We start from the raw sequence: 27,588 nt of genomic DNA on the forward strand, positions 1-27,588 counted from the left end.
CACGTCTCTTTCTACTAAAAGGATCCCTCCTCTGGCGTCAAGACTAGAAATTCTAGTATTTAAGGCGGCATCACCTCCATCTCGCTTTATATTTTCTCTCAGCAACTCCCCTTGGATCTGTTTCCAATTGACTCCAATATCAGTTCCAAAAGGTAATTTAATTGCCTTATTATCACATTTCCTATCTCTCTCTCTTTCCATCTTCCCTCGGTGCTCTGTCTAATGGATTCTAGCTTCGTGCATGCCTTCCTTGTACTTCTCTTTCATGATTGTTATTCAAGCTTATCTGATTTGTTTCTCGCTAATAGATCAAGTGTGTTACGCATACTGGCGTTGCTGATTAATTTGTTTCCATGCCTAAATCCCCAATATTGATCTCTATGTACTACCAATGTTCGTTTCAGGGGAATTCATAAGGAGTTGATTTGCAGAACCAATCCATATGGAGCACGAGGAGCAGCAGGCCATGGACCTCCCGCCGGGCTTCCGCTTCCACCCGACGGACGAGGAGCTCATCACGCACTACCTGGCCAAGAAGGTCGCCGACGCCCGCTTCACGGCGTTCGCCGTCTCCGAGGCCGACCTCAACAAGTGCGAGCCATGGGACCTGCCATGTAAGCTAGCACCTGTATCGATCTCCTTTTAGCTTCTGCACATGCACGCACAAACCATAACTATATGTATGAGCTGAAGAAGGTTCGTGTGCCATGCATATATATGCAGCGCTGGCTAGGATGGGGGAGAAGGAATGGTACTTCTTCTGCCTCAAGGACCGCAAGTACCCGACGGGCCTGAGGACGAACCGGGCGACGGAGTCCGGGTACTGGAAGGCCACGGGCAAGGACAAGGACATCTTCAGGGGCAAGGGAACCCTCGTCGGCATGAAGAAGACGCTCGTCTTCTACACGGGGCGTGCGCCCAAGGGCGAGAAGTCCGGCTGGGTCATGCACGAGTACCGCCTCCACGGCAAGTCCACCGCATCGTCCAAGGTAAAGATCGCATCATAATACATATGGATGTCTAGTTTCCTGATCCTTACTTACTTTCGTGCATGATTCATCGGTATTAACCGCCTTAATTATGCCTACGTTTTCTTTGTAGAACGAGTGGGTGTTGTGCAGGGTGTTCAAGAAGAGCCTGGTGGGCGTAGTAGCGTCGTCGGCGTCGGCGTCGGCGGCAGTGAAGAAAGGCGCCATGGGGATGGAAGACACGATAGGGACGTCCTCCATGGCCGCCGTCGGTACTACACAGCTCCCTCCGCTCTTGGACATGTCCGGCTCCGGCTTCGTCGACCCGGCCGCTGCACACGTGACCTGCTTCTCCAACAACGCGCTGGAGGCGGCGGGCGGCCACGGCCACGGCCACGGCCACTTCTTCAACAGCGCAACAGCCGACGATCACCATCACGGCGGCCTAGGCGCCGCGTCCTCCTCTTCCACGCCGTTCTTGGCGAACTACGCGCAGTACGGGCTGGTGCAGCTCCTCGAGAGCAGCAGCGGGTACCGCGGCCTCGACATGGCAGCGCCGTGCAAGCAGCAGCAGCAGCCGGCCGCTGCCGCGTGCAAGGAGATGCTGATGAGCGCGTCGCAGGACACCGGGCTCACCTCCGACGTGCACCCCGAGATCTCTTCTTCCTCCGGCGGCGCCCAAAAGTTCGACCATGAGCCCGCGCTCTGGGGCTACTAGTTAATTAAGGGAATATTGATTGATTGAATTATATCGTTAGTGCATTTGCCGGTGCCTTATTACTTACTGTAAATAAACCCTGCGAGATATATGATGGAGAGGCATATGCATGCACCGGATCGGAGCTATGAATGATATAGCTTCACTGTCTGTACATATAGTTTGTAGATTCCTTCGTGTGGTGATTTGGGAGTGTAATTAGCATTATTGTATTGATCCATCCATATAGTCCATCATCATTTTACCAGGTTAATCCAATTCCATCTTGGCGAGATCAGGTTCCTTGAATTAAGCGGTACTCCTAGCTAATTAAGTTCTTTATAGCAAGTCCTATCGTTAGCAAAGTCAGTTAGACTTAATTGGTTCTCTGTAAGTAGCTTTGTTTGCCACAATAGTGTTTGCGATGATCTCATCCCTTGAACCTAACAGTTTGACTCGGTGTGACAGCGGGGGCTAGTTCTAGTAGCTAATCTAGCAATTAGGCCTTAATGATTCGGTGGTGCTGGAGCTATGCAGCATTACTATCTTGCTGCCTTTGGCCCATGACTAGCATATCTCAACCATCACACGCAAATCTAATCCCAATTAGTGTACGTCCTTGAGGCGATCACATTCAACATCAACGTACGTCGCCACCCTTCGTACAGTGCGCATGACATGATGGGTGGGAGGGGAGCTGCTGAGGTTGGCAAGCCACAAGAGAACACACCTCACTTGTGTCACATATTTGGTTCCCCATGCCCTTGTCTCAATGCCCTTGTGGAGCCCCCGAATGATATGATCAGGTCCTTGGCATCTGACGGGGTATAGCCTTCGTTGGTTTTCAATCAAAATCCTTGTGGATCCGGCTCATGAGAATTATATTACAGGAAGCAGCGGGGGGGGGGGGGGGCGCGGTTAGGTCAGCTAACTAGTAATCAGGGGTTCCCTGACATAGCAAATTGAGCTAGCAAATGGGGCAACGACGAGTGTGCAGTTTCTAGATCCTATTGTGCCGTCTGGGTAGGGCACCTCTCCCATAAATTTATGATATCTCCTCTCTGTCTAGAGTGTCTCGTATCTCTGGACATCATCTCCATCTGGAATTATACTCCCCTCCTGTCTGATTAAATATTTCGGAAGGGGTACAAGTGTCGATTTGACGGGGCTTCGTACTTTCCTAGTGTGTTATCCGCAGCCTACTCCTAACTCTGCAGATATTAAGTTTGCTTGCATCCGCTTTTTTCTTTCCTGCTACTCCGTAGTTCAATTATTCTAGAAAAAAAATCATTCTAGGCCGGAAATGGGATGCTTTTAGTCCACAAATTTAGAAAATGCACACTTTGATCCGTAAAATCATTCAGCTCGACTATTTTGGTCCAAAATCACACAAGACAGACAAGAGCTGCTGTGGTGGCATGTTGACGTGGCGTTTTTGGATGGCAACATGTAGAAGGGAGTCTTGTTGGGTTCTATTTTTTCTTTACAGATTTTTGCACTACCCGAATGATCCAAGCGGTGTGAGGGCATGCCACTAAAACGTGTTGGAGTCGTCAGTTGGACACTGTAAGAAGGAGTACATGCCGGCAAAGTGCCAGAGGCCGTTGAACACTGATATGCATCCTATGTGTGGCAAGTCCTACCGAGAGGTACATGCTCCACGTCGGATGCATCATCAGGAGGCAAAGCAGCCACCATTGGCGGGTCGTCCTAGGGAGTTCAAGAAATTGCCAAAAGTCCTCTCATGCTTCTTGGCGGTCAAAAACCGCCACATTAACATGATGGCAGACCTCGTCCACATTAGGGGATTCTGAACCAAATTGTTCTTTTAAATGAACTTATGGACTAAGAGTGTGTTCGGCAACGGCCTGGCGTCCCGAAAATCCTCAGATCCTGCTTCCTGTTCCCACTTCTGCTTCCGATCTGGAGCACAAAATGTTCGGCACAACTCATTCCTTTGTACCGGGCTGGAAGCCCATTAACGGCCAGCCACCGCCAAGCCCTCTTCATCCCGTTTGCTGGAATTAGCAGCAGAGCATCACAGGCCAGCCAGGAGAGAAAATCGAGTCCTGGAGCATCGATGAGGAGGCCGGGTCGAGGCAGCTCGCGACGAGCGGACGAGAGTAGGCCACCGGAGAACTTAGGAGGAGGAGGAGGAGGAGGCCGCGAGCAGCCGGCTCATGCTTCGATATGGATGCGGCGGCGGAGGTGGCCGGACAGGGTGGAGGCAGGGGGTGGATGTGGCCGGGTCAACGCAGCTTGCGGCGGAGCGGACGAGGTCGTGGTCAGGGAGGGGCGTGCCAGGGGAGGAGGAGGAGGTCGCCGCCGGACCGCCAGCTCGCGATGAAGTCGAGGTGGCCTCGTCGGTGTGTGGGTCGGTCGTCCCGGATGCTGCTTCAGTGCGAAGGAGAACGGGGAGGAGGAGGAGAAGGGGAGGCGTTGGGGTGGCTACCAGATGCGGGGACAGACGCGAGGAAGGCCCATCCGGCGGCGGCTAGGGCTCCCGCATCGGGACTAGGTGAGCTTTTGTTTTGGCACTGGGCGAGTTGGGGGTTGGGAAGGAGAAGGGTATCGGGAAAGAGACGATGGGGAGAGAAATAGATGCGCGTCAAACCGGTTTTCATTTGGCGGTGGCACATCTTCCGTAATTTCGGTCTGCTCCGTGTTTTTTAGTTCTGGGAATCTCCAAAAGATGTGCTCCGTGTTTTGTGAAAGGAATTGGGCTAGCTTCTTCGATCTAGCTTCTTGGAGTTTTTGTGTTCGGTGCTGCTCCGAGTTGAATTTACAAGAAGCCAGAAGTTGGAGGGTTACCGAACATGCCCTTAAAGATTTGTATTCCGTGAGTTCATGGATTGCCCTCTTTTTTGTTTTCCAGACAAGTAAGGCAAGCATGTTAGAATGAGGACCAGATGTTAAATCTAGTTGAAACTCGAATTTTGGTGTTTAAATTTGATCCGGTCTATCACAAATATTTAAGAAATAGTTCAACATATCTAAAATCACTATTTCGTGAGGTACCGTGTGGTGCGGTCGATACTAAATGCGTCCACACGGCCCTACCACCCTTCTCTCTTTCTTCCATTCTCTCACTTCCTTATATCGTCCTCTCTCCCTCTCCCGCTCTAAACGCTGCCGCTGCTTGCCCTCGAGGGTTTTTCTATCACCACATGACGTCAGGCATGCGTTGCTGCCGCCAGGAGAGCCTCTACCGCAGGAAGGCGTCACAAATCTCAGCATGGGTCTCATCATTGTTCCACAAACTTTTGAAATTGTATGAATTTTGAAAACCGAAAAATCAGAAACCAAAAGTTGAAAAGGTAAATAGTTGAGGACCAAAACTCACGAAAATCAAAAGTTGAGAAGAGTGAAAGTGGAGAGGACGGGAAAAATAGAGAAAAAAGCAAAAACTAATTAGAAAAATCTAACATCCCTGCGCAACAACTGCAACAACTGCACATGGTGAATCGTCGTTTTACCGTGCCCTTGTCAAGTTCTGATAAAAGTCTGACACGTCTTCCAGTCTTTTCACCGTCCTGCCCCCGTGTGTCGCCCTGGGAAAAATTTACAGCCCTGCTCTGCTCGTCAAGTTTGCCATGCCTTTCACCGTCCTGCCCCTTCCGTCCGTCCGTCCGTGTGTCTCCGTGCTTTCGGAAGTCGTGATGTGTGCACAACAGAACGGAAAAGGACAATTCCGTCTCTTCCTCTCCACCGCAGAGACGAGAGGGAGACCACTTCTGAAAACGGAAAGCCGTGGACGCGGGGTTTCTCTATCCGTCCCTATCTCTTGCTAGCAGCGTGATAGCCTGTCATCGACCCTTCACTAATTAATCACGACCGCTAGCTAGTCTCGTTGAGAAATTAATTACGTTGTGAGGTCAGGTCTCACCCGCTACACAAATGCTCTTGATCTGTTCCATCTAGTCTAGAGAATAATGCTTTCGATAAGTTTTAATTGCGATGTTTAGTTGTCGCGTGATTTGATTTGGCGAACTCAACGGTCAATTAAGTTCCTTTCGGGATCCTTTAAAAAAAAAAAGTTCCTTTCGGGGAGGAAGGAAAAAAAAAGAACCTAGATCATGCTATGGAACCCCACACGCACCAAAATTATAATTAATTAAAGAGAGCAAATCCATGCAAAAGAATTGAACAAGGAAACAGACCCCAAGTGGGCATTAGATTCCAACCCTGATGTGTCATGGGAACTGTCACCACGGGAAATTATTCCCATGTCCTCTCTCTCAGCGTTTTGTAACCTTCTTTCCGGTTTGCTGTGCAGGACGTGTCATGGCTCATGGGAACTTCGTCCCGTACGTTAAATAGCCGTGCACACAAGCAACGTGACTTTAGTTACTAGCCGGCCGACGGCCGTAGTTACTCGGCCTCCATCTGGGTTTGCTGTGCAGGACGTCGGCACTTTGGCTTGTACCGACGCGATTGATCGATCTGACATGCATGCGTCCAGTGAATCAATCGAGCGTCAAGAGATGCGTGTCGACGTTGACGGGATCGAAACGTGTATAAATTTCTCCGTCGATTGGATGCATATATATTGTTGCCTCGGATCAGAAAATTCAGTATAACTCGAGGGCGTTTATGCCAAGACATTTCTGCATGCTGAACTCCGATTATGCACTGGATTTGTAGTACTAACAAGGATATACGGCAATAACAACGTCCCTCTCAGTGATTGAAAGGCCCAAAGGCAATTTAACTAGTACGCACTTCACAACACATTTTGGCCTCAAGGAACGAAAGGCCCACTACTACCTGGGAACTAAAAGCCTAATGCGGCCCAAAATTACAGAAATGGCGATTACAAAAGGGAATCCGGATTAAGTTCGGGGTATTGAACCCGACGTGAATCGAACACGCAACCTTCTGATCTGGAGTCAGACGCGCTACCATTGCGCCACGGATCCGGTGATATTGTTGGAACATATAAAACGTATTTTACAAAACTGAACTGAGGAGATTCCAAACCTTTCTAACTGCTTGTGCGTACACGATAGAATTTTTTTGACGGGATAAATCTTGTAGTTGTATCAAGAATACAATTGTATTTTAGATCATAAATTCTAAAATATAATGCATAAGTTTTTTTTATGCTCAATTTTTCTAAACTTTGACCAACTTTACAACAACATTTACGGTGCGAAATGAATATCTTTAGATCCATTGTGAAATATATTTACATGGTATCTTGGTATGTTGATGCATTTTGCTATAATTTTTTTAATCAAAGTTCATGGCTAACGAAAGTTATACCCGGTACATTTTGCAGCCAAGGGAGTACTAAATTAAAAGAAGTGTTCTAAATATGTTATCCTGATCAATGCAAAGCCAATATATAGACTCCTAAAACTGAAGCATAATTTCAAACAACTGCGGTGTACATAGTTGCATGGACAATCCACATGAGCCCGCCCAGCGCTTTTGCTTTTCTTACTTTCTGAGGCTGATTGACAACTGGACTAAAATAGAAAGAGACGAAACCAGGCGCACACCCACTTCCACACATCCCTTTGATCCTTTTTCTACTACAGTACGTTCTGTTCTAACCTTGTACCCACACATGGCCACAGGCAAACTCTGACCGCTGCATGAACTCTGTGAATCAGGGGCCGTCCGTATGCAGCTGGACCACAAGTCCAGAACCACGACTTGCCGCTCGATCCGACCCCGAAGCATCCTATGCAGCTGCCGGAATCACCCCACCAGGGCGCCACCGCAGACCAATAGCGGCGGTGAGGAGCCGAGGAGGCCTGGTTGGCCATTAACTTGGTGTGGCCGAAATAGCCGGTCCTTCCTCCCGCGAGCCTCGCAGTAACCACCGATCACGTGGTGCTGTCTTTCCGATCGGTCCACCCGATCCCGTCCCGTCCCGTCTGATTCATTCTTTCGGAGACGGGATCGAGATCGACCGTCGACTGGTTGGCGTGGTCTCCTTTTTTTAATTCCGTGCACGTACGCAACGGGTACGTGTCCAGCGCGCGGTAGCTAGCCGGGGTACACGTTTTACGTACGCCTACTGTAGCCCCATTCACCGATCTGAAGAGTCCGGACGCACGGCCTGGCGTGGCCGAGTTCGTACCACTGCAGTTCCGGCGTGCAGTACCGGAGAGAGCGAAAAGAAACAAAATATGGATTTGACTGAAGGTACTGATGCCGTACGTGGTCTCTAAACGGGATCCAAGAAAGTTGCATTCGTTTCATCCCTCCATTTCTCTCTAAGTATAACCTTCCTACGAGACACGAATGTACAGTACAATGGATTGGAATTTATACTACTCCCTCCGATACTAAATTATTGTCTCAAATTTATCCAAATATGAATATATTTATTCTTAAGAAACGTTTATATACATGTAATTTAGAATCAGACTATTCATCATCTAACTTTCTTTGCACCGTTATCAGCGTATTGCTTAGCTGCACCTACGTGATCTGCAAACACGTATGGCGATAACTGATCCCGTACGCCTACAAAGAAACATCAGAATACAGCAGTACGGTAATACAGTACCCTGCCATAAAGCTGGAAGACCAGACCTGTCGCTGGCTACCATATTGGCCAAAGCATCTCTAGGCACTACGTACTCGTACGTACGTACAGTAGTAGTAGACCAGTAGCCCAGTTGGTACGCCGTCGTCGTACTCAACTGACGGATCCATTGGAGGTTGGAACCAGTACGGTGGCCGGTACGACTACTTTTAATTCCTCTGATCCGCGAAAAACAAACAAAAAGTAGGCAGGCAGGTAATATTACTGCTCTGCCTCAAGGTAATCACGCATGCGACACCGTAACTTGCATTTGGCGGACGTTAGTACACACTAGTGAACGTAAATACCACCGGTAATTACTCTTTTCCTTTCTTTTTCCTGAAAATTAATTGTATATCATGCAACCTTAATTGCAGTCGCACTGTCGCAGTGCGATCGACCTACTATACCATGGCAGTACTGTATGGGACGAATTTGTTTCTGTATAAAATATCGGAAATAAAGTTAAGATGGACGCTCACTCAAGTCCTGTGAAATTGCGAAAACCTTTGCCAAGGCTTACGGCCACTGTAGATTTCTTGTATCAGCATTAGTACCATGATACAGACTCGAGTAACTACTAAAACAACCATTTAAAAGGGGCATAAATGTGATGTCGGCCTTGTGATCACCTCTTATCTAGGTGCTTACATATTTCACGTCTGTTCCGTAGATGCATGACATATGTTCTGAAGATGCACGACCTCTGTTCTGAAAGCTTAGATATCTCGCCTGCGCCTACCTTCAAAAAATATGCTAGCGCAATAGTTGCACTTTACAACAGGCTAAGTGTTGAAGTAAATTGTTTACCCTCTTTTTATCAGTTCGGACTTTTGGTTCAGATGGCTAGCACATGCAATTCAATATGGTATAAGAGCGGAGGTTTTTGGTTCAGATGGCTAGCACATGCAATTCAATACTAAGAAAGTACATGTTATTTTTTTCTGCTATTATTTGATTATTTGTTATCTTATATGACATAATTCATATTCATTCTCATTTCAATGTGCTAGATCAACAAGTCAAAAAAACGAATAAGTGATGTGATTCGAAGGCGACGACTGCTGCCACCAATTGAGGGCCTGTTTGGTTGGTGCCCTAACCAACCTGCCTAAGAAAAAGTAACGCTTGGAGGTAGCCTGAGATTTTAATACACTTGGCTGGCCAGGCAAGTGTAGGGATTTGTTGTTTGGTTGGAAGCATGTGTTCTACAAAAGCCTGAGGCTTAAAAAACATGTTTTCTTGCTCTATGTGTTAGCCAGAGTCAGGCCTCCTCTTTCCCAGGCCTGAGCGTGGGAGGAAACAATGCCTGTGTCATGGAGCTTCTTAGGACTTTAACCAAACAGGTAACATGGCAGCTCTCAGCCACAGCTTCCGGCCAGGCATATGTTCTCAGGCCTTCATCCAAACAGCCCCCGAGTCTTTTATAGGAGTAAAGATGTACATTGAGGCATCAAATTTAAGAGAGTAGCCAGTAGCAAGACAAAAGCAACCTCCACCGATGAAGGTGAATAATTTCTCGTTTAACCTTTGTGTATGCTATAATGACAACAACCGCTCAATTCAAGAAAAACTTAGTCAAATTAACATATTTAAGAACATTAGTGCTTCGTTGATTCAAAGGAATTTCAAATTTTTTTTGGAAGATTTGAGATTTGTAAAAATATATCTAATTTATAATACAAATTTTTGACTTTAAAAAAGGTTCCTGAATTTGAATTTGAATTTAGTTATGGTAACATAAAAAGGTAATTATAAATTTAATTCCAATTTTCTTACCCCTTAATTTCAACTCAAATGAATAATTGAATATACTCTACATTTTGCTGCACAGATTTGAATTGCTTGTGACGCTCTTTGGATTAATTGGACAAAAGATCGTGAGTGCGTTTTATTTTATCATAGTGATGATAAACAATTTTCTATCTTGCATTTAGTATACGCTCCAGTGAATGATTGTAAAACCCTAGCACATCTTGGTTGCCCGTTTGAAGCAAACCAAATGCTCCACACTCTGTATAGCTGACCTGAGAGCAGAAAATTGAATGCTGAGTACAATATGAGATCATTTTCTTGGAAAAGTGGACAAATGAAAAGGAGAAGATCAGAGAAAGGAGAGTGGTACACACTTTAAATACTTGCCTGCTCGGCCCAGGGTGCTGCTGCCAAAAGCCAGGGAAACCCATGTAGCCGGAAAATATACAGAAATATATCCAAATAAAGGTTTATGAGGACCACGTTTTTGCACAATAATAAAGCGAACGCAGGCGCATTTAAGTGGTGCGCCCTTGCATGTTCCTCGACGTATGGGTCCATGTACACTATTACACACACTCATGCATGAAAGCATGAGATCGCAAGTTCGCAACAATCCGAAGTTTTCATTTCTCACAAACACATTCAGAATTTTTCATGTATTTTCAAAGGAACTTCCCTCTCTGCATTGCAAATCCGCGGAGAGCTATAAATACGAGATTCCTCTCGTGATATCGATCCGCTTGCTGGTCCATCCAACATGAACATTGACCATGTCAGACTGTCAGTACGTACATCCCCCCCAGTTGAATTAACTTGCACTTCACTTTGTACTGTCGGTTTACTGTTCGGTCTCTGGCTAAAACCCCTCCCACGTTTTCGCGGTCCATCAGTGAAAAACCTCCGGGTGTTGATCTCCCCGCAAAGAAGAAGAAAAATGGAGCGTACATACAATTAAAGCGTACCCAAACAATCACTAGATGACACAGGACGATAGGCTGTATCCCAGGCCCATTCGAGGCAAATATTCGTATGCTTTTTAGTGGCAAATAATTCTGGCTTAATCGTCATCTTTCATTAATACCGTGCACATCTCTCGTCACACACATTGCTTTCAGTTCCTAGGACGGAGCAATTCCGGAACCTGGCTTCGCAAATCCGTGAACATATATCCGAGAAGACGTCGCCTTCTGATGATCTGGTGGCATGGCCACATCAGGATTTCCGGAATGGTACGAGGGCAGTGGATCACGCCATGGACGCATCGGGCTCTCCTTTCCGTTACAGGCTAGACACCGGGTTAGCGCATGCGTACGTACGTACTAATGGCGGCGATCTACTTCAGTAGGCAATTCAAGTTTATTTTGCCTTGCTGCAAAGCGCTAATTAAACACCGGCTGGAACAACGCAGTGAAATTCTCTTCTGCAGTCTTTAGCGTTTTGACTACAGAACCAAGTTTTCGTTGATACTCGTTGATCGGACAAGTCGTCGGTCTAAGATATGTTTGTCAGTACGTTCGATCTCCTTGTCTGCTTGATAACAGAAATGGTTATGTGGTCACCGAAGCAAAGTGATTGTAGCACATCCGAAGAAAAGGGCAAGAGGTGTTCCTGGAAGCAAAATTGGATCTGTGCCGTGATGTGAAATTTGAGTGAACGCGAGCGGATAACGTAGAGAGAGACAGAGAGTCTGCTGATGCTGGTAAGTGCGCTAATTGCATCGATCTGGCAGTTATTTCGCTCTTGGACGAAACATCGGTCGGACACAAAATTTTGACTTTTAGCCGCTACCATGGTCCTCTCGGGTCGTACCGGGTACAGAACCCAGAATGCTGGATTGCTGGATAGTAACAAGCACAAACAACGGTATCTGACTCTCTGTGTTTACAGGCTTGGGAAAAAAAAAGCGAGATCAAACGTGGTTAGTTCTTTGATAAGACGCACATGCACTTGTGCTGTGTGGACGCCGAATGATTCCATCCCTGCTTGCAGCTGCGCATGCACCGTACGTGGTCCTGTGGCGATTGGCCATTGGAACAACGGAATAAATAGCAAAAGCCATTCTGCGTGTCGCCGAGCCCAGGCCGGCCTTGCAATTGCAGGGTGGCAGGATTTTACAGAGTGTTCCGCTAGCCCCCCCTAGACCCGTACACCACCGTTCACCACTAGTCACTGCTACAGTATATACTTTGGGTTCCTCCGTAGTCTCCGCTGCATGCATGTTTGGACCAGACAGTTGGCCTCACGAGTTTGATGGTATGACCATAGTGCTACACGAGATTATTAAGGATGGCAAGAAGGAAAAAAAGAAGAAGGGGATGGAGTCTTTCTTCTCTCCTTGTTTTGGAATAATTAATCGACCGAATTCTCATAGGACAAGCTTACTGAAAATGCGAAGGGAGTGAATGGAGCACTTACCCGAAACGAAGAACCTTCTAGTTTCAGAAACCACTCAAGCTAGGACGCATAGGGCCCAACAGAGCAAATTTAATCCTCGGTCACCTGCACAATCGGGGACGCGAGAGACGCGCAAATGCGCCGTGAGATCGATCCCCCTATCGAGCCATGGCCTAGGCCCTGGAAACGGCAAAGGGAAAGAACCCCATGTAAACCAGGAGCAGAGGAGACGCGGGCGCATCTCGCTCATCAAAACTTTAACCCCCAGCCCGGGGAAAGGGAACTGAAACTGACACGCACCACTTATGGGCGCGGCATCGAATTGAATGAGTAGAACAAAATGGTTTCCGGAAATCGCCCGCCGCGGTTGCCATCAAGTCAATCGTCCAAACGGACGGGGAAAGTCCCGATCACCCGTTCCGGAACCGGGCCATGTTGCACATATCAAATTATCGATCGATAATAAGTAACGCATCTCTCAGCAGCAACGCACAGGACCGGCCAGCGGTGCAATTCAGCAGCCCGCCCAGCCGGCGCCGGCACACGTTGCAGCCCTGTTCTTGTGGTTCCTCCGGACAAAATCACCGCGAGATCCGATCGATCGAGTGTAAAAATTTGTATGGCAACGGAACCGTTCGCTTGATTGATAGTACCCAGTGTCGATGTCAAAGTTTACAAAGGAGAAATTAAATTCTGTTGGCATCCATCCATGCGTGCATGTGCAGGAGCTAGTAATAAGCTAGCAACAGTGACTCGCGGCGAGCTAGGCGGAGAGGGTCCGTGCCATGAAGAGGCGTGCGGGGGCCTGGGGGTCGGGTCGGCGATGGGCACGGAGAAGACGACACGCCGTACGCCGTCCAACTCACAGCGCGCGATAGAGAGGCCGCAAGCAAAGCAAAGCAAGCAAAGAGGAAGGCGCAGGACCATCTGATCAGAGAGACCCCAGATTAAATGCACGCCCTCTGATCGGGTGGATCGCGATTTCTGGGGGGGTGCGGAAATGCCCGTTCTGCCCTCCCGCACGGTCACGCTGGCTGCTGGGCCCGCCCTGGGTCGCAGCGCCCGAAGAAGATATCGCGTCTCGCGCCGCCCGGACCCCAGTCCACTGCAGGGGCAAAGCAAAAGCTTCCTCTATATTTATGCCTCTACACCGACTCACAAGTCACAACACACAAGCTAAGCCAGCCAGCCACACTGCAGTATACACCGAGGCCTTTCCTCCCTCTGTCACTCTGCTCACTGGCATACATTGCTACTGCACGCGTAGTCACATTCGCAGTTCACTGCCAAGAAGATCTCTCGTAGTCAATTGCCCTGATCAGGCTATAGTTATACCCTTGTGGGAGCGCAAGGAATTGGGAAGGGGAGAAACTTGCAAGGAAGGGAAAACAAAGGGCAAGAGAGAGAGAGAGACAGAGACAGGGAGTCTCTGCCGTGATCGCGCGATGGGGCGATCGCCGTGCTGCGAGAAGGAGGGGCTGAAGAAGGGGCCGTGGACGCCGGAGGAGGACCAGAAGCTGCTGGCCTACATTGAGCAGCAGGGCCACGGCTGCTGGCGCTCGCTGCCCGCCAAGGCCGGTGAGTGAGCACCTTCTTCTTGCATGGCCTTCGAATTCCCCTCGTTGATTCCCGGCTGGTTCTGCATTCTGCGGGGCTGAATAATTGAATTGTTTCTGATATGGAAATGGTGCGTGTGATCTTTGATTTGCAGGGCTGCAGCGGTGCGGCAAGAGCTGCCGGCTCCGGTGGACGAACTACCTCCGGCCGGACATCAAGAGGGGCAAGTTCAGCTTGCAGGAGGAGCAGACCATCATCCAGCTCCACGCTCTTCTCGGGAACAGGTGACACACCGATCATCGTCCAGTCCTATACCACTTTGGCACTTTGCACTGCACTCAAGAAAATAAATTAATTGCGTAATCATGACGCGAATTTGATCGCTCTGGGTTGGGGGTTCGCGAGAATTTTGACCGCCGGTACTACTCCAACTTGTTGCTGGCTGACCGGGAAAGTCAAGAACACGCTAGTAATTAATCGTGCTGCGCCGTAGTCTTCACACATTTATGCGGGGTTATGCAGTAGCGGAGTTGTACTTAGACTGGGAGAGCAGCGAGATGGTAAAATGGTTGCATGTAGTACTCTGTCTTCTCAGAATTGCAGCAACGGAGCCGTACACATGTTTTCGCAACATTGTGCGGAATTAACCTCGGCATGAATTAAGACATTTTAGCTGGAATTGCGATCTCAGTACAAGGGCAAACCATCGCATTCTGTGTTCTACACTGTTTATCTTGCCGTGCTGCAGAGAGTGACTAGTATTGTTCTTCATCCTTTGGCCTGTGTAGAACAGCTATGCATGAGTAGCAAGAACTGGTTAATGAATGCACGCATCAAATTGTGGGAAAAAGTGTGAAAAAGTTGGGCCATGTGTGGCTCTCCCCCGAATTTTCCTTTCTTTTTTCGCATGATTCGGCATTCAAGCTTGTCATTTATGGAGAGCTAGTGAGTGTGATGAGCCCCCCCCCCATCGTCGTGGACCAAGGCCGGGCTTCGGTCCACTGTAGCCACCTGCTCTCTTGCCATTTGACTCGCACGCTTGCTTCCCCCTATCGTCTCTGCCGTCTGTCTGTAGTCTCTGTGCTACGCCATGCACCTCTTAAATCTCGCCCATTTGCGGCCACGCACCTCTCCGGTTACTCTCGTTTCGACATGATCATTTCTTGATGCTGATGTACTACTAGTAGTAGTAGAATTCTTTTGTGAATCCTGAGTTAACTTGGGCGCGCGTCGATCGGGATCGGCGTGTGTATGTATATATGCAGGTGGTCGGCGATCGCGACGCACCTGCCGAAGCGCACGGACAACGAGATCAAGAACTACTGGAACACGCACCTGAAGAAGCGGCTGGCCAAGATGGGCATCGACCCGGTGACGCACAAGCCGCGCTCCGACGCGTCCGGCGCCGGCGGGGCGGGCACTGGAGATGGCGCTGGCGCGCAGCACGCCAAGGCCGCGGCGCACCTCAGCCACACGGCGCAGTGGGAGAGCGCGCGGCTCGAGGCCGAGGCGCGCCTGGCGCGCGAGGCCAAGCTGCGCGCGCTCGCCGCGTCGGCATCATCCGCCTCGGCGCACCAGCAGCAGCAGCACTACCTGAACGCGGCGCCCGCGCCCGGCCTCGACTCGCCCACGTCCACGCTCAGCTTCTCCTCTGACAGCGCGGCGGCGGTGGCGCTCGCGTCCGCCGTCCTCGAGGCCGCCGCCGCGCGCGCCGCCATGCAACCCATGCAGCAGGCGTACGAGGACGCGTGCAAGGAGCAGCAGCAGCACTGGGGTGATCATCACGTCGACGCCGCGGGCTTCCCGGGGTCCGGGTTCACCGGGATGCTTCTGGACGGTTCTCTGAACCAGAACCCGAGGGCGGGGGACGACGACGCTCGTGATCAGGCGGATGTCGTTGTCGAGGTGCACGATACGGAGGAGGAGAAGAACTACTGGAACAGCATACTGAGCCTGGTGAACTCGTCGGCGTCGTCCGTGGTCGTGCCCGCCGGCCACGAGGCGTATTCGCCGGCGCCGGAGTTCTGAGTTGTGGGGACTCTAGACATGGATGCTTGCTTGCCTCCCTGCCTGCCTGCATGCAGCCAGCGGGCGCACATGATGACACAGTAAATAGTTAGTGGTGAACACTGGTGATCGTGGAATAAGATGGGGACTAATTAATTAATGCTGGTAGCTGTTAATCATGTTCTTGGGTTTTTATCTGACAGGTGCTCTGATTAAACTGTGAGCTAGAAGGACGGTCGTTGCATTGATGTTGGAAACTTGGAATTTGTTGCGCTATTTCGTTCCGCCAAGTTTCTTACATGTTGTGCAAAACTATACGACTATAATCTCTAGTCTTCTACTATTTGGAATTGTTGTAGTTTTACAGCCAGTTTCATCGGCCTATATAGTGGGTGCTAATCAAACTTGTTACGGAATCGATCGTCCTACCCTGCATTTATAAATCCTGTGACTTTTTTTACAACATTTCTTATGACATCTTATTCTTAGCGTTTCATGTGTTTTTACTTTTTTCTCAGCGAAACACGCTTCCTCTATTAATTAATTGAAAGAGTTTCATCGGAATCTCTCCAAGGCTAGAGAAGCCAAGTGTATCGGCCGTGCAACAGATCGCTTTTAACTAGATTATGAGCATCTCTATTAGATGATCTATTCTCATAAACAAAAACGACATTAAGAAAATCTTTACTATTAGATGCAATCTCTCGAAGAATAGCACCCTAAATGCATCGGTTACCTTTTGGTAAACCATTGATCACTTTTCAATTTTCAATGGTTGGGTTCCAATGGGTCGAGAGTATAGGTGGCCAACGACCCGGCCCAGCTCGAGTTAAATGGACCTGGCCCGGGCGCGGCCCGGTGAAACCCGACAATTAATAGAGGAGTCAAGATGAAAACTCCTCCTCCAAGCTCAGGCACAACATTGAGCCTAGTCGGGCCGGGCCGGGCCCATTAAGGCCCGGCGGGACCTGAGGAAGCCCGCCTCACACATGGGCCAAATCAGTGCAACAGAAAAAAAAAATGGTTGGGCTGGGTCAAAACATGAAGAATGGTGGGCTAAAAGAGAAAAAGAAAGGTTGGGTCAGATTTGAGAAGGTTAATGGGTCAACTGTACTAATCCTAATCCTGTACTAATCTGAAAAAATAAATATAAATGGGCCGTGCCGGGCTGCCGGACCGGCCCGAGGTCCTAAGGTGGAAGCCCAAGCGTCGCACAGGCAGAGCCTCGAGCCGGCCCAGCCCGATTATTTTTGTGCCGGCCGGACGCTAACGGGCCAAGCCTGGTGGGCTTTCGGGTTTTTCAAAATAGCCTGGCCCGATGGCCATTCATAATCGAGAGCTAAAGATTTAAAGCCCACGGCAAGCCGAGTCGGGCCAGGGGATCTTCCCCACAGAAACCTATATTGCCATGTTGGGCTTTTCTGGGCTTAGCCCACAAACCATCTTGGACCAGGGCCGCCGTTTCTCGCTTCCGGAAGCTAAAAAGGGGGAAGGGAAGATAAGAGAGGGGGCATCATCGTCTCTCTTATCCGGATCAAGGAAACCTTGAACGCCCAACACCATGCTCCCGATGTCTGTGCACCCGGCGACTACGGCGACCCTCGTCTCGCGCCCCCGCCTCTCTGCACCCAAATCTCCTGCCTCCCCTAGCACCTCCTCCCTTCCTCACCTGGTCCACTTCAAGAGCAGGAGGCTGCCCCTTCGCTCGCTCCGCGGCCTCGCTGCCGCCGCTGTCGAAGCGGAGCAGTCGTTCGTCGGGTTGGGAGAAGAGGAGCCTGAAGTTGGAGCTGCGGATGCTGACGCCGTGGTGGAAGGCGAGGAGGTAATGGCCTTTTCAACTGCTCCGAACTTGGCTCATTTTCCTGTTAGTGCGGTTATTAATATCAACTGTAGCCCAGTGACCCCAGTCAGATGAATGCAGTATTTTAGTGTCAGGCGTGGAAGTAGTTCAATTAGATTCCATTGCAAATGAACTGTATTGTGGTCCATCGGTTTTGTTACTGAACTGATTAGGCATTTGTGCTCATAGATAAAACAAGGTGTCCTTGCTTTTTCCACTGATGATTTTACTTCAGCAGAGTCACTAGTAGAATTGGGTAGTGCACATGAAAGCCTGTACAACAATATGAATCTGCAGTCTGTACCATCTTTGTCGCTTGCTTTAAGCAAGAAATGAACATATCGTACCACTGAGAAGCTATGCACTGTGGTCATGGAATGAGTTTGCGCTGAGCCGCTGAGTGTCGTCTCTATTAAAATTTAGTGACAGTTTTATTTCTGCATTTTAATTGGATTATTAAGTCGTGAGAGTCACGCTGACAGAACAATTCAACCAGCCAACAGCAGAGTTTAGAAGATGCATCAGGAAGTTTGCAAAGGAACCAATTGTGGTTCATTGGTATTTTTTACCGAACTGATTAGGCATTTAGGCTCATAGATAAAACCAGGTGTCAGTGCTTGTTTTCACCGATGTTTTTCTTCACACATGGCTGTGCATTTGTGTGGTTTTACACTTCTACATATAAGTGATGCATGGCAGTGTTGAAGTGCGCATGAAAGCCTGTACATGAATTTGTTGTCTGACCATCTTTATTACTTGGGTTTAAGCAAGAGATGACAGTATCGTAGCACCGAGGAGCTGTGCACTGTGGTCATGGAATTGGTTTGCACCAAGTGCCGTCTTTCTTAAAATTAGTCTGTAGTTTTAGTTCAACATTTTAATTGTATTATTCTGTCGTGAACTAAAACGTGTGATGCTTAACTTTACTAGAGTCACCCTGACAGAATAATTCAACAACCCAACAGTAGAGTTTAGAAGAGGCATCAGGGAATTTACAGTGGAACCGATACTTATTTACTTTTTTGTATGTGTTCTGAGGTGTGTTAAAGCTGCATAATTAGTTTTACTAGGGTAAACCAAATTATTACCAGAATGAAATTTGATTATCTTGGAAAATAAGGAAATTTGATACATATTGAGTTATGTATGACAGTACAAGGTGGCAGTGCCTGAAAGGCAGGATCCCATGCTCGTGCTGAAATTCATATGGATGGAGAAGAACATCGGCATAGCGCTCGATCAGATGGTTCCAGGCTTTGGTAGCATCCCGTTGAGCCCATACTACTTCTGGCCACGGAAAGATGCGTGGGAGGAGCTAAGAGCAAAGCTGGAGGAGAAAGAGTGGATCTCGCAGAAGCAGATGATCATCCTTCTCAACCAGGCCACGGACATCATCAACCTCTGGCAGCAGGGCGGCGGTAGCTTGTCGACATGAGCTTCTCTCTGTTCTCCCAACCGCACGAGCTGTTTATCGTCCTTGTTCTTGCTTCATCTACATGGCTCTCTGTTGTTAATGTTAAAGCCACATGGTACATGTTCCTCTAGATCGAGTCAAATCTGTTTTCATATGATTCTGTATGTTGAAATGAGTTTTGATTAATCCCCCCAAGGGTGGAGGATTTGGGTTCAACAATTGGTAGGAGTGAACGATGTACAAAGCCGTGTAAGATGATTGGTTTGCTAACTACTCCTACCATTTTCATACCATTTCCTGAAGAAAACAAGCATGCAGGGGATGAACATGTAAGGAAGGTTCAGCCTCCTGCGTCCCCATACAAGCATTGGTTTGTAACCTTGTGTCGTTGTGTGCCACCTTGTTCCTGGGTGCCCACTATGCCAATTTCAAGTCCACTGGGCAAGCCCAGCTAGAAAAACGGATTTAGCCATTTTGGTGTCGATTTTTCGTGCTGATACGCATACGTCTCCCGTTTCGCAGTTGTTTTTTTCACGGCGCGCCATTCTCACGGTTTGGGCGCGCTACAAACGGCTGCCCGCCGCTGTTGGCAGGCAGTCAGTTGGGGCAGACGCACCTGCCGGCTGCTTGCTTGGCCTCGAACCGCAGGTCAAAGCGTAGGAAGAACATCACGAACTTTTATCATCTCGGCCACGGGGAAGCACATGAATGGGATGTACTTCCCAGGCATCGGTGACTATAATAAAACATCTTTCTTTTACGTCGTACTACTAGTAATTGATTAAAGGACTACAGCGACTGCCGATTAGTTTAAGAAATCGCACTTCCCCGAATATACACTTGCTCACAAAGTAACATGCCACTTTAATTACTCGAAATCGTCGGAGATCTGCAACTTGCTTGTGAAGCTGTCCGGAATCCGAGCTCCTTTTTGTCAGTATAAAATGCGAGGTACACCTGAAAAGGACGAAGCCGTGTACCCCCATTTGGAAATGTCCTGCACGGCCTCAATCTCGTCACCTTGCCGTTTTCGCCCATCCGATGATTGACACTTGTGGTTATCTCGATTAGACTATTGGGAGTTCGAGGGAGACGTTTGATCACACGATCTGATCAGGTGCTCTTGGTTCCCTTCTTTGCTTTCTCGTGTGGTGGCCGTCCGAGTCAGACGACCATGGGTACAACTGTACAAGTGACTAGGTAGCGCTATGTGGTGCTCACATGCATGGGCTCCACCACCGCAAACTGGATCTAATTATTCGAGCTGCCATGTTCATCAGTACGGGGGTACAAATTAAAAGGTCCAGCGTACGGAACTACGCAGCTGATTTGGTAGTTTGATCCTGTGTACCGATCAACGAGCAGCTGATTTGGGCTTCCCTGAGCTAGCCGTATACGGAGTACATATGTTTGAGATATATACCACAGTAAACTCCTTCGAGCAAATAGATACAAAGTCTAAAAACAAAAACAAAATGTGTGATTTGAACCCGTAGTTAGAGAAGCATGCTGTTTTAATATATTCTTGAATCTCATTAGAGAATTTACATTGGAGGGATGGCAGTCTTTTCCTACCGAAATCATGTGTGGGTAATAATTGCTACTTTGATAGAAAAAGAAATAAAGGAGATTAGAGTGTATCTCCTTAGTTAAGAAATGATCCTGTTTTTTTGATAGCTTAGTTAAGAAATGACCATTACCGGTCTAAAGGAGATGTTTTTTCTTATAAATTTGAGTAATTTTCATAAAAACACAGCTTTTGTGCTTAGTTTTCACAGAACCAAAATTGTCTCGGGGAACAACCATTCTTCGGACGGATGTTCTCGTAGAACCCAATTTTGGTAATTAAGCAATTTGACCAGGTTCTTGACAGCTGTGGCACCTGACATGCAGGTCACAACTGTGGTTCTGTGATAACCTGAACACAAAAAGTGTGGTTTTCCGAAATTTGGTTATGTGAAAACCTAGATACATGCATTCTATATATATGTGCGATACATGACATGTGGGCCGCAACTGTTAGAAACCATGTCAAATGGCTTAATCTGCTCGATTTGGGTTCTGTGGGAATGTGTGCCCGAAGAATGGTGATTATCCGAGACAATTAGATATAGTTGTGGTTCTGTAAAAGCCTAGTCACAAAAGGTGTGGTTTTCTGACATTTACTCTATAAATTTTAAGCACACATATTTAAGAGGCATGCAAGTATTAATTGCTAAAGGTATGATAAGGCTAGTGACTCCTATTGCACAAGACTATTATCTTTCTAGACGATGCGAAGATCACAATAAAAGCTTCCCTTCTTTACCGCTATAGACGATGTGATTTCTTGGATGCCATGGCTACTTGAAATTGTAGAAAAAAATAGATAGTGAAAACCAAATATTTAGTAATAGATGATACATGCTTTCATGGTGTATTTTTAGATAGTTATGAACATGTAAATCAAAATAAAACAAAGAATGGGAGAAAATAATCTAACATTTTGACGTAAACAAAGAAGCTCAGATGCAAGATTGGAGGCATGATATGCATGCACTCGGTCCCATATGCTCAACAAAGCCTTGGGTTGACCTACCACTTCCACTTGTCACCTTGTATTTTGCTAAAAAAAAACATGTTGCTTTGGTTTAGGGTTTCACATATCCGTGATGAAAGCTCTTGTTAGTCATAGTTATGCCACCATTTGATCACTAATATAGCGTCAGTTGTGATGATGTTGCTGCAAGAAATGACAGTATTATCCATGGTGAAAACAAGTTCATCTCTATGTTATTAGTGACACACTTTTGCTGGAAACTTAGTGATGATTTGATCTTCATCAAAATTTGGTAATTGTGATAAAAAATGGGCTTACAATGATGAAATTGGCCATCACAAGAGCCTAATATATCCTTAGTTGGCATTGATAAGCCCTCCAAAGAACTTCTTTTTGAGTACTTCATGTTATCATGCTACTCTGCAAGTGACGGGATTGGACATCGTCCGGGTTGTACTTCTTCATTTTAAATTGGAATTTCATGAACTATTGAATCAAACCATGGTTGGTGGGAACAACTCGAGGCTTTAGGTTACGTTTGGTTTGGGGTTATAAAGTCAACCAAATTAGCTAACTTTAACCCAATTAGGTTAGCTAAATAATTGCGTGTTTGATTTCTTACCAGATTAACCCAAGTAATTACTATTTTGCTAGATTAAAGGGCTAGTGTATATAAAAAGAATCTACGAGGGATTGTTGCAATGGGTGAAGTTAGCTAACTTTAACCCAAGTAGGTTAGCTAAAATTCAATTCCATGTTTGATTTCTAACCAGATTAATCCAAGAAATTACTATTTTGCTAGATTAAAGGGTTAGTGTATATAAAAAGAATCTATGAGGAAATAGCCACTCCATAATGCTAATTTAAGAAGGGAATTTTACTCTTTTACTTCTTTCCTTTACTAATCCTTAATTTCAGCTGACAATCTTACTCAATAATAGATTCATCTTACCAGCTTGCAATCCATATAACAACTGCTATCACTTATCTTTGATTTCTTCCCTTTGGTCAGATACTTATCTGAACTATTTTATTGACCAAAATAATGCATATATTTTGTTGATTGAAATAATGCATATGATGGTGATCGAGACTACTAGCTGGGATTGCCTCATGATCCACTTCCCTGATATAACCTCTACTCGATCATCTCATTTAAATTAGTGTTTCGAGGAATGTTCTCGGGTTTGACAAACCCCATCAGACAGTATGTCAAGGCGTGTCACCATTTAACAGTTCAGAGTGAAACTAATTAATCAGGATCTGGAATTGGCTTGATGCTTATAAGAGTTGTTACCGATGCTACTTGATTCTAGCTTGTCACCCCCGAAGGTAATGGAAAAAATATAGCAAAAACTATACTACATCCTCGGGTAGTATCTGCCAAAGACTTAATAACATCAGGGACGTCAATTCCAGAGTTCAGACAGGTTATTTATCTTTTTGTGGGTTAGTTTAATCCCTTGTTAGAGGGGTAAAACATTATTGACCATAATATGAGAAACACCTCTTGATGTGGTGGAGTTGTGGATGCATGACTCCACCCATCATGGTTCAAATCCTGGCGCTCACAATTATGTTGTAGGGGTTTCCCTTATAGTCTTTTCATCAAAAAAAGACTTAACTTTTTACCGTGAGAAATAACATACTAATTAATAGTAGCTAACCCAAGGTTTTTCATTGGTTAAACCCTTAATCCTCAACTAAATATAGGCCTTATTAAATGCTTTTGTACACACACATATTGGTACTTTAATTTGTGATATCGATCCTTGCCAGAGATTTGTTTTGTCGAGTTCCTGTTATGAATGACCTCTAGAGTCAACCAAAGACAAAGTTGATTCATTTTGTAAGTTTTTGGAAGCACGACTTAATTTTAGACTTACATATTAATCATATATGTAATAGGGTGTGAGAGAGTGAGAGAGGGGGCCGGGTAAGAATAATCCTTTATATAATACTCGTCTGATCCCACTCCTCCATCTTTAGCACATGTCATTATTTTTTGTTTTACCATACTGATTTTAGTAAAAAGTTTGTCAATAAAATAAATGGTAGGATACATTGGTAGTCAGTCTACTGAAGGCCATAACATCATTCATTAAATTTTGGGTGGTGGTTGTTGCTACATGATTTCTTATGCCTCTTTAGGTGGCTAGTCTATTACTAATTTTAACATATATTCTCATATGTAACCTTTATCCTTGCTAAGGTAATAATGACGTTCTTATGCAACTCGTCTAGCCACTTCCCATGTTTCACTATACAAGTGACGTAGTTAGCGAAGTATAGATACAATCATCTAAAAATTATATGCATATACAAAATCATAAAAATAATAATGAAATGTGTGATTTTATCAAGTAGTTAGCGAAGTGAGATACTCTGATCTTTTCAATTGCATTCTATAACTTTTAGAAGTAAAGAAAATAATACCTTAGAAACAAACCGAAGAACGACCGATCGATGATAACGGTATACTTCATATAAAGAAGCTTTCATGTGGGGAGGGGTTAGCATGGGCTGGCACATGTGTGATGGTTTAGCGGCCCGACCTCTATCGTTTGAATCACAAAAGTTGGCCGTACACTTAGAGTTTTATGTTATGCACTGCTCTCCTTGATATAGAAAGAGGAGGTTTCCTTTGATGTTCACATAGTGATTTTAAGTAATCATGTATATAAAGATGTCCTCAAGTTGGTATCCAGCGAAGAAATGCAAGCAAGTAGTGAAAAAAAGGTTAAACAATCCACACAATCTTCCATTTTAATCTCCAAAAATATGATGACCCCGTTTCATATTATATTGACAAAGTTTGTAAAAAAAATCATATATATAGATGAGTCATCAAGAAAAAAAAAAGTAACCGACAACTCGAATCTCCGGCACGCCGTTGAGCAGATACGCGCTAATATTTATGTTATCACCCTATAGCGTCTAGCAAGGGATAGATGCGTAGCAGTTATCTTACAGGGACTTTTCTTCCACACCATCCATGTTGGCTACATGTGGTTGAGCGGTGGGTTAACTGTCCAAAGCTTATCTCCACTCGCGAAACCCACACGGTACGACACCATTTGCCTGTTACTTTAAATTGTATAGAAATCAAACAATGGTATTTCTTTTAACTAGCCATGATGATGAGTTATTTTACTCCTCGAATGCCTCCTATTGGTTGCTTTTTCTTAGTCTCCTCAAGATCAAGACCATAACAACAGAGTCCAACATGGGAAAACAAACGATACTCATTGTCGTAGTTTGGACCCATGCATGCATAGCTAGTAGTACAAATAAACCTTAACCGATGGTTACTTTGACTGAACAAGATCTTGCTTTTACCATTTGGGGTGTATAAGATGATCGACACTTGGAATCCACAAGAGAACTGCTCACGAGAAAGCCATCCAAGTTGTACTTAGATGATCAGGTATTCAGGTTTGTGTGCGGGCTTGCTGCTTATCACGTTGGGAAGAGTGCATCATATGCTCGTTTCCTACGCTGCAAGTTGCAGCGTGCGGTGTGGCAGCACGGCCTCGTATTAGATACTCGCAGCCATTGGCTTTGCCATTGTATGCCGGTTGAGCTCGAAAGAAAACTACAGCCAACCGGGATACTCGCAGCCATTGGCTTTGCCATAATGCCATTGTATGCCGGTTGAGCTCGAAAAGGCTGTACGTAATTTCTTTTCGAGCTCTGCACAACTTCTTGCCACAGGTCGACAAGGGTTTTGTGAACTATGCCTTAGCGTAGCCTGCAATTCTTAGAAACCATACACTTACTTAACACAGACATCCTGTACAAGTACTTAGGGTTCATTGTGTTTTTTTAGAAGTCACATAATAGTTTTAGTGAGTACTTGCTGATAAAACATATATAGCAATATAGAAACATGTATGGACAGTTCAATCTAACTGCATGTATAGCAATATAGAAATACACATAGATGGTTCAATCTCACTATATAACAACCAATGGTAGCACGACAAAGACACACCACCTTATAACTATTATAATTATAGACAACCTATAGGGTCCATCCGCATCGGATTCCGATACTGTGGACCCTACATTTGCAGTGGTGGACATGATGCATTGGTGTAACAATACTAAAACTTATTTAAGCGCACCACAGTGAGCATGCTTTTGATTGGTGCGTACTTCACACGCAATGTTATAATGTTTTAGAATGCTCAACTTGATTGAAGACTTGGATTAAATTTTATAGTCGATCTTCAGATGGTTTGATATCATCTCAGATCCACATACATCTTCAATACAGTTACCGTTTCTACAAATTCATTCAAATCAATTTGTGAAAAAAATGGATACAAGTTTCATCCAAGCAACATAGCCGGCCTGCAGCCCAGCACTCCCCACAAGCCACGGAGATGCACAAACTTGTACAGGAAAATTTGGTCAAGTCTCATGGGGTTAATCATAGAAGCAGCCCCAAACTCGTGAAGTTACCTAAAAGCTTGAGCTGGATCGACGACCGGGGCTCCCACACACGGATGGGGCTCAATCGATCAAGAAGCGCGAGCTCACGTGCAGGTCTGGTGCTATTGCCGGCATTGTCGCGTACGGACGGACCTGCTGCTTCTCGGCTTTGCTAAAACTCGAAAACTTTTAACTCCAAAAGAAGGACCTAGTGCTTCTCCTGCGACTGAGACTTTCTGTCCTTGATCCCACCTAGGCCAGTAGTAAGTGCAGTAAATTTCACGTCCAATGAAAGCTAGAGTTAAGAATTTTAATTTTTTTATGCAGAGGTCGGCGGTTTGAGCCTTTTTTCCAAAAAAAAAGTTTTTTTTGGAAGCTCGTAATGTGTCGTCGGATCGGCAACATGTGGCGTAGATCAAATGTAGGATTTCTAAACACCAACTTAACTCTATTTTGCACATAACCCCATCGATCCTATCTCTCTTTTTTTTTTGGGTAACCCCATCCTATCTCAATAATTAATCTACAATGGTAGCTAGCTATAGTAAGGAGTACGGTTTTCTTTAGCAGTCATAATCAAACAAATCATACTCACATTAGGTAGCTTGGCCAGCTAGCAGCTTACGACAGAGCACCGGAGTCTCGACTTGGAACGGCATCGCCATTCCCGTCAATGGCACCGCGTCGTTTTCCTGGATTAAGGATAAATTAAGGCAACCTTTCTTATTCGATGACCGGCCAGAATTATACTGTTAGCTAGCCAGGCCCCCATGTGATTAGTACGGCAACCGCATTATATTAGATCCACGCCATCAGCGCGACGAGTTCAGTTACGAGGATCAACTTTCGTGCGAGCTACACCTCTTGTAGCTTACGTCATATACAGGCCAAGCCAATAGGTGTTTTCCAGAAGGGGGACTGAATCCCGGCGAAAACATGGTACCACCAGCCGATCTAACTATATCAACAATTCGATAAACACTTCTGATAATGTCAAGCCATCGAGGCTGCCCACAATGCCTACAAACGGACCAATAAAGGTTGAACCAGGCCTAAAAAAAAGGTTGAACCATGCGCCAACCCCACCAATTGGTCATTCAACGTGCCGAGGATGACAACACAACTCCAATTTTGACAATAAGCCACGCAAATAAAGTTGTAGACCTTGTAAAAAAACAAACCCAACGAATTCCATCCACGAGTTGTTGTCGCTGCCATGTCGAGTTGCAACATACCACTAGCTCCCTCTTCTGGCAAAAGGCGACAAGAAATCCAAATGACATGTCAGACAGTTGATTACGAAGACTTCATCCTTGCCACATGAAAATCAAATGCCAAAGGATCCGGCGCATCCACCTTGACATCTAGGTGACCAAGCTGTCAACCACGAGCACCTAAGTATCGACGTCTATGATGTATTACCTCAAAGTAGGAAA

At 46.2% G+C, this 27,588-nt stretch overlaps 3 protein-coding genes and 1 non-coding gene across 5 annotated transcripts; 3 read left to right on the top strand and 1 right to left on the bottom strand.

Annotated features, from left to right (window-relative positions):
- Nucleotides 1-1,958, top strand: LOC100822294 (NAC domain-containing protein 92). Of its 2 annotated transcripts, none has more exons than XM_010241688.3 (4): nucleotides 1-152; nucleotides 405-614; nucleotides 724-989; nucleotides 1,102-1,958. In XM_010241688.3, exons 2-4 carry the CDS (start codon nucleotides 443-445, stop codon nucleotides 1,684-1,686), a joined length of 1,023 nt encoding a protein of 340 aa, XP_010239990.1. In that variant the 5' UTR covers nucleotides 1-152; nucleotides 405-442; the 3' UTR covers nucleotides 1,687-1,958. The 2 variants fall into 2 exon arrangements, with proteins under 2 accessions (XP_010239990.1, XP_003579905.1); XM_003579857.4 differs by lacking the exon at nucleotides 1-152 and adding an exon at nucleotides 153-252.
- Nucleotides 1,959-6,512: 4,554 nt separating this feature from the next.
- On the bottom strand, nucleotides 6,513-6,584 carry TRNAW-CCA. Its single transcript has one exon. It is a non-coding gene; the product is annotated as a tRNA-Trp (tRNA).
- Nucleotides 6,585-13,502: 6,918 nt separating this feature from the next.
- LOC100822603 (transcription factor MYB106) lies at nucleotides 13,503-16,382 on the top strand. Its single transcript, XM_003579858.4, has 3 exons — nucleotides 13,503-13,936; nucleotides 14,070-14,199; nucleotides 15,181-16,382. The coding sequence occupies exons 1-3, from the start codon at nucleotides 13,804-13,806 to the stop codon at nucleotides 15,941-15,943; spliced, it is 1,026 nt and encodes a 341-aa protein (XP_003579906.1). The 5' UTR covers nucleotides 13,503-13,803; the 3' UTR covers nucleotides 15,944-16,382.
- A 1,037-nt stretch (nucleotides 16,383-17,419) lies between these two features.
- Nucleotides 17,420-19,469, top strand: LOC100822916 (30S ribosomal protein 3, chloroplastic). Its single transcript, XM_003579859.4, has 2 exons — nucleotides 17,420-17,744; nucleotides 18,916-19,469. The coding sequence occupies exons 1-2, from the start codon at nucleotides 17,484-17,486 to the stop codon at nucleotides 19,195-19,197; spliced, it is 543 nt and encodes a 180-aa protein (XP_003579907.1). The 5' UTR covers nucleotides 17,420-17,483; the 3' UTR covers nucleotides 19,198-19,469.
- The last annotated feature ends 8,119 nt before the right edge of the window (nucleotides 19,470-27,588 follow it).

The sequence above is a fragment of the Brachypodium distachyon genome, chromosome 5 (genome assembly GCF_000005505.3).
Source record: "Brachypodium distachyon strain Bd21 chromosome 5, Brachypodium_distachyon_v3.0, whole genome shotgun sequence".
NCBI lineage: Eukaryota > Viridiplantae > Streptophyta > Magnoliopsida > Poales > Poaceae > Brachypodium > Brachypodium distachyon.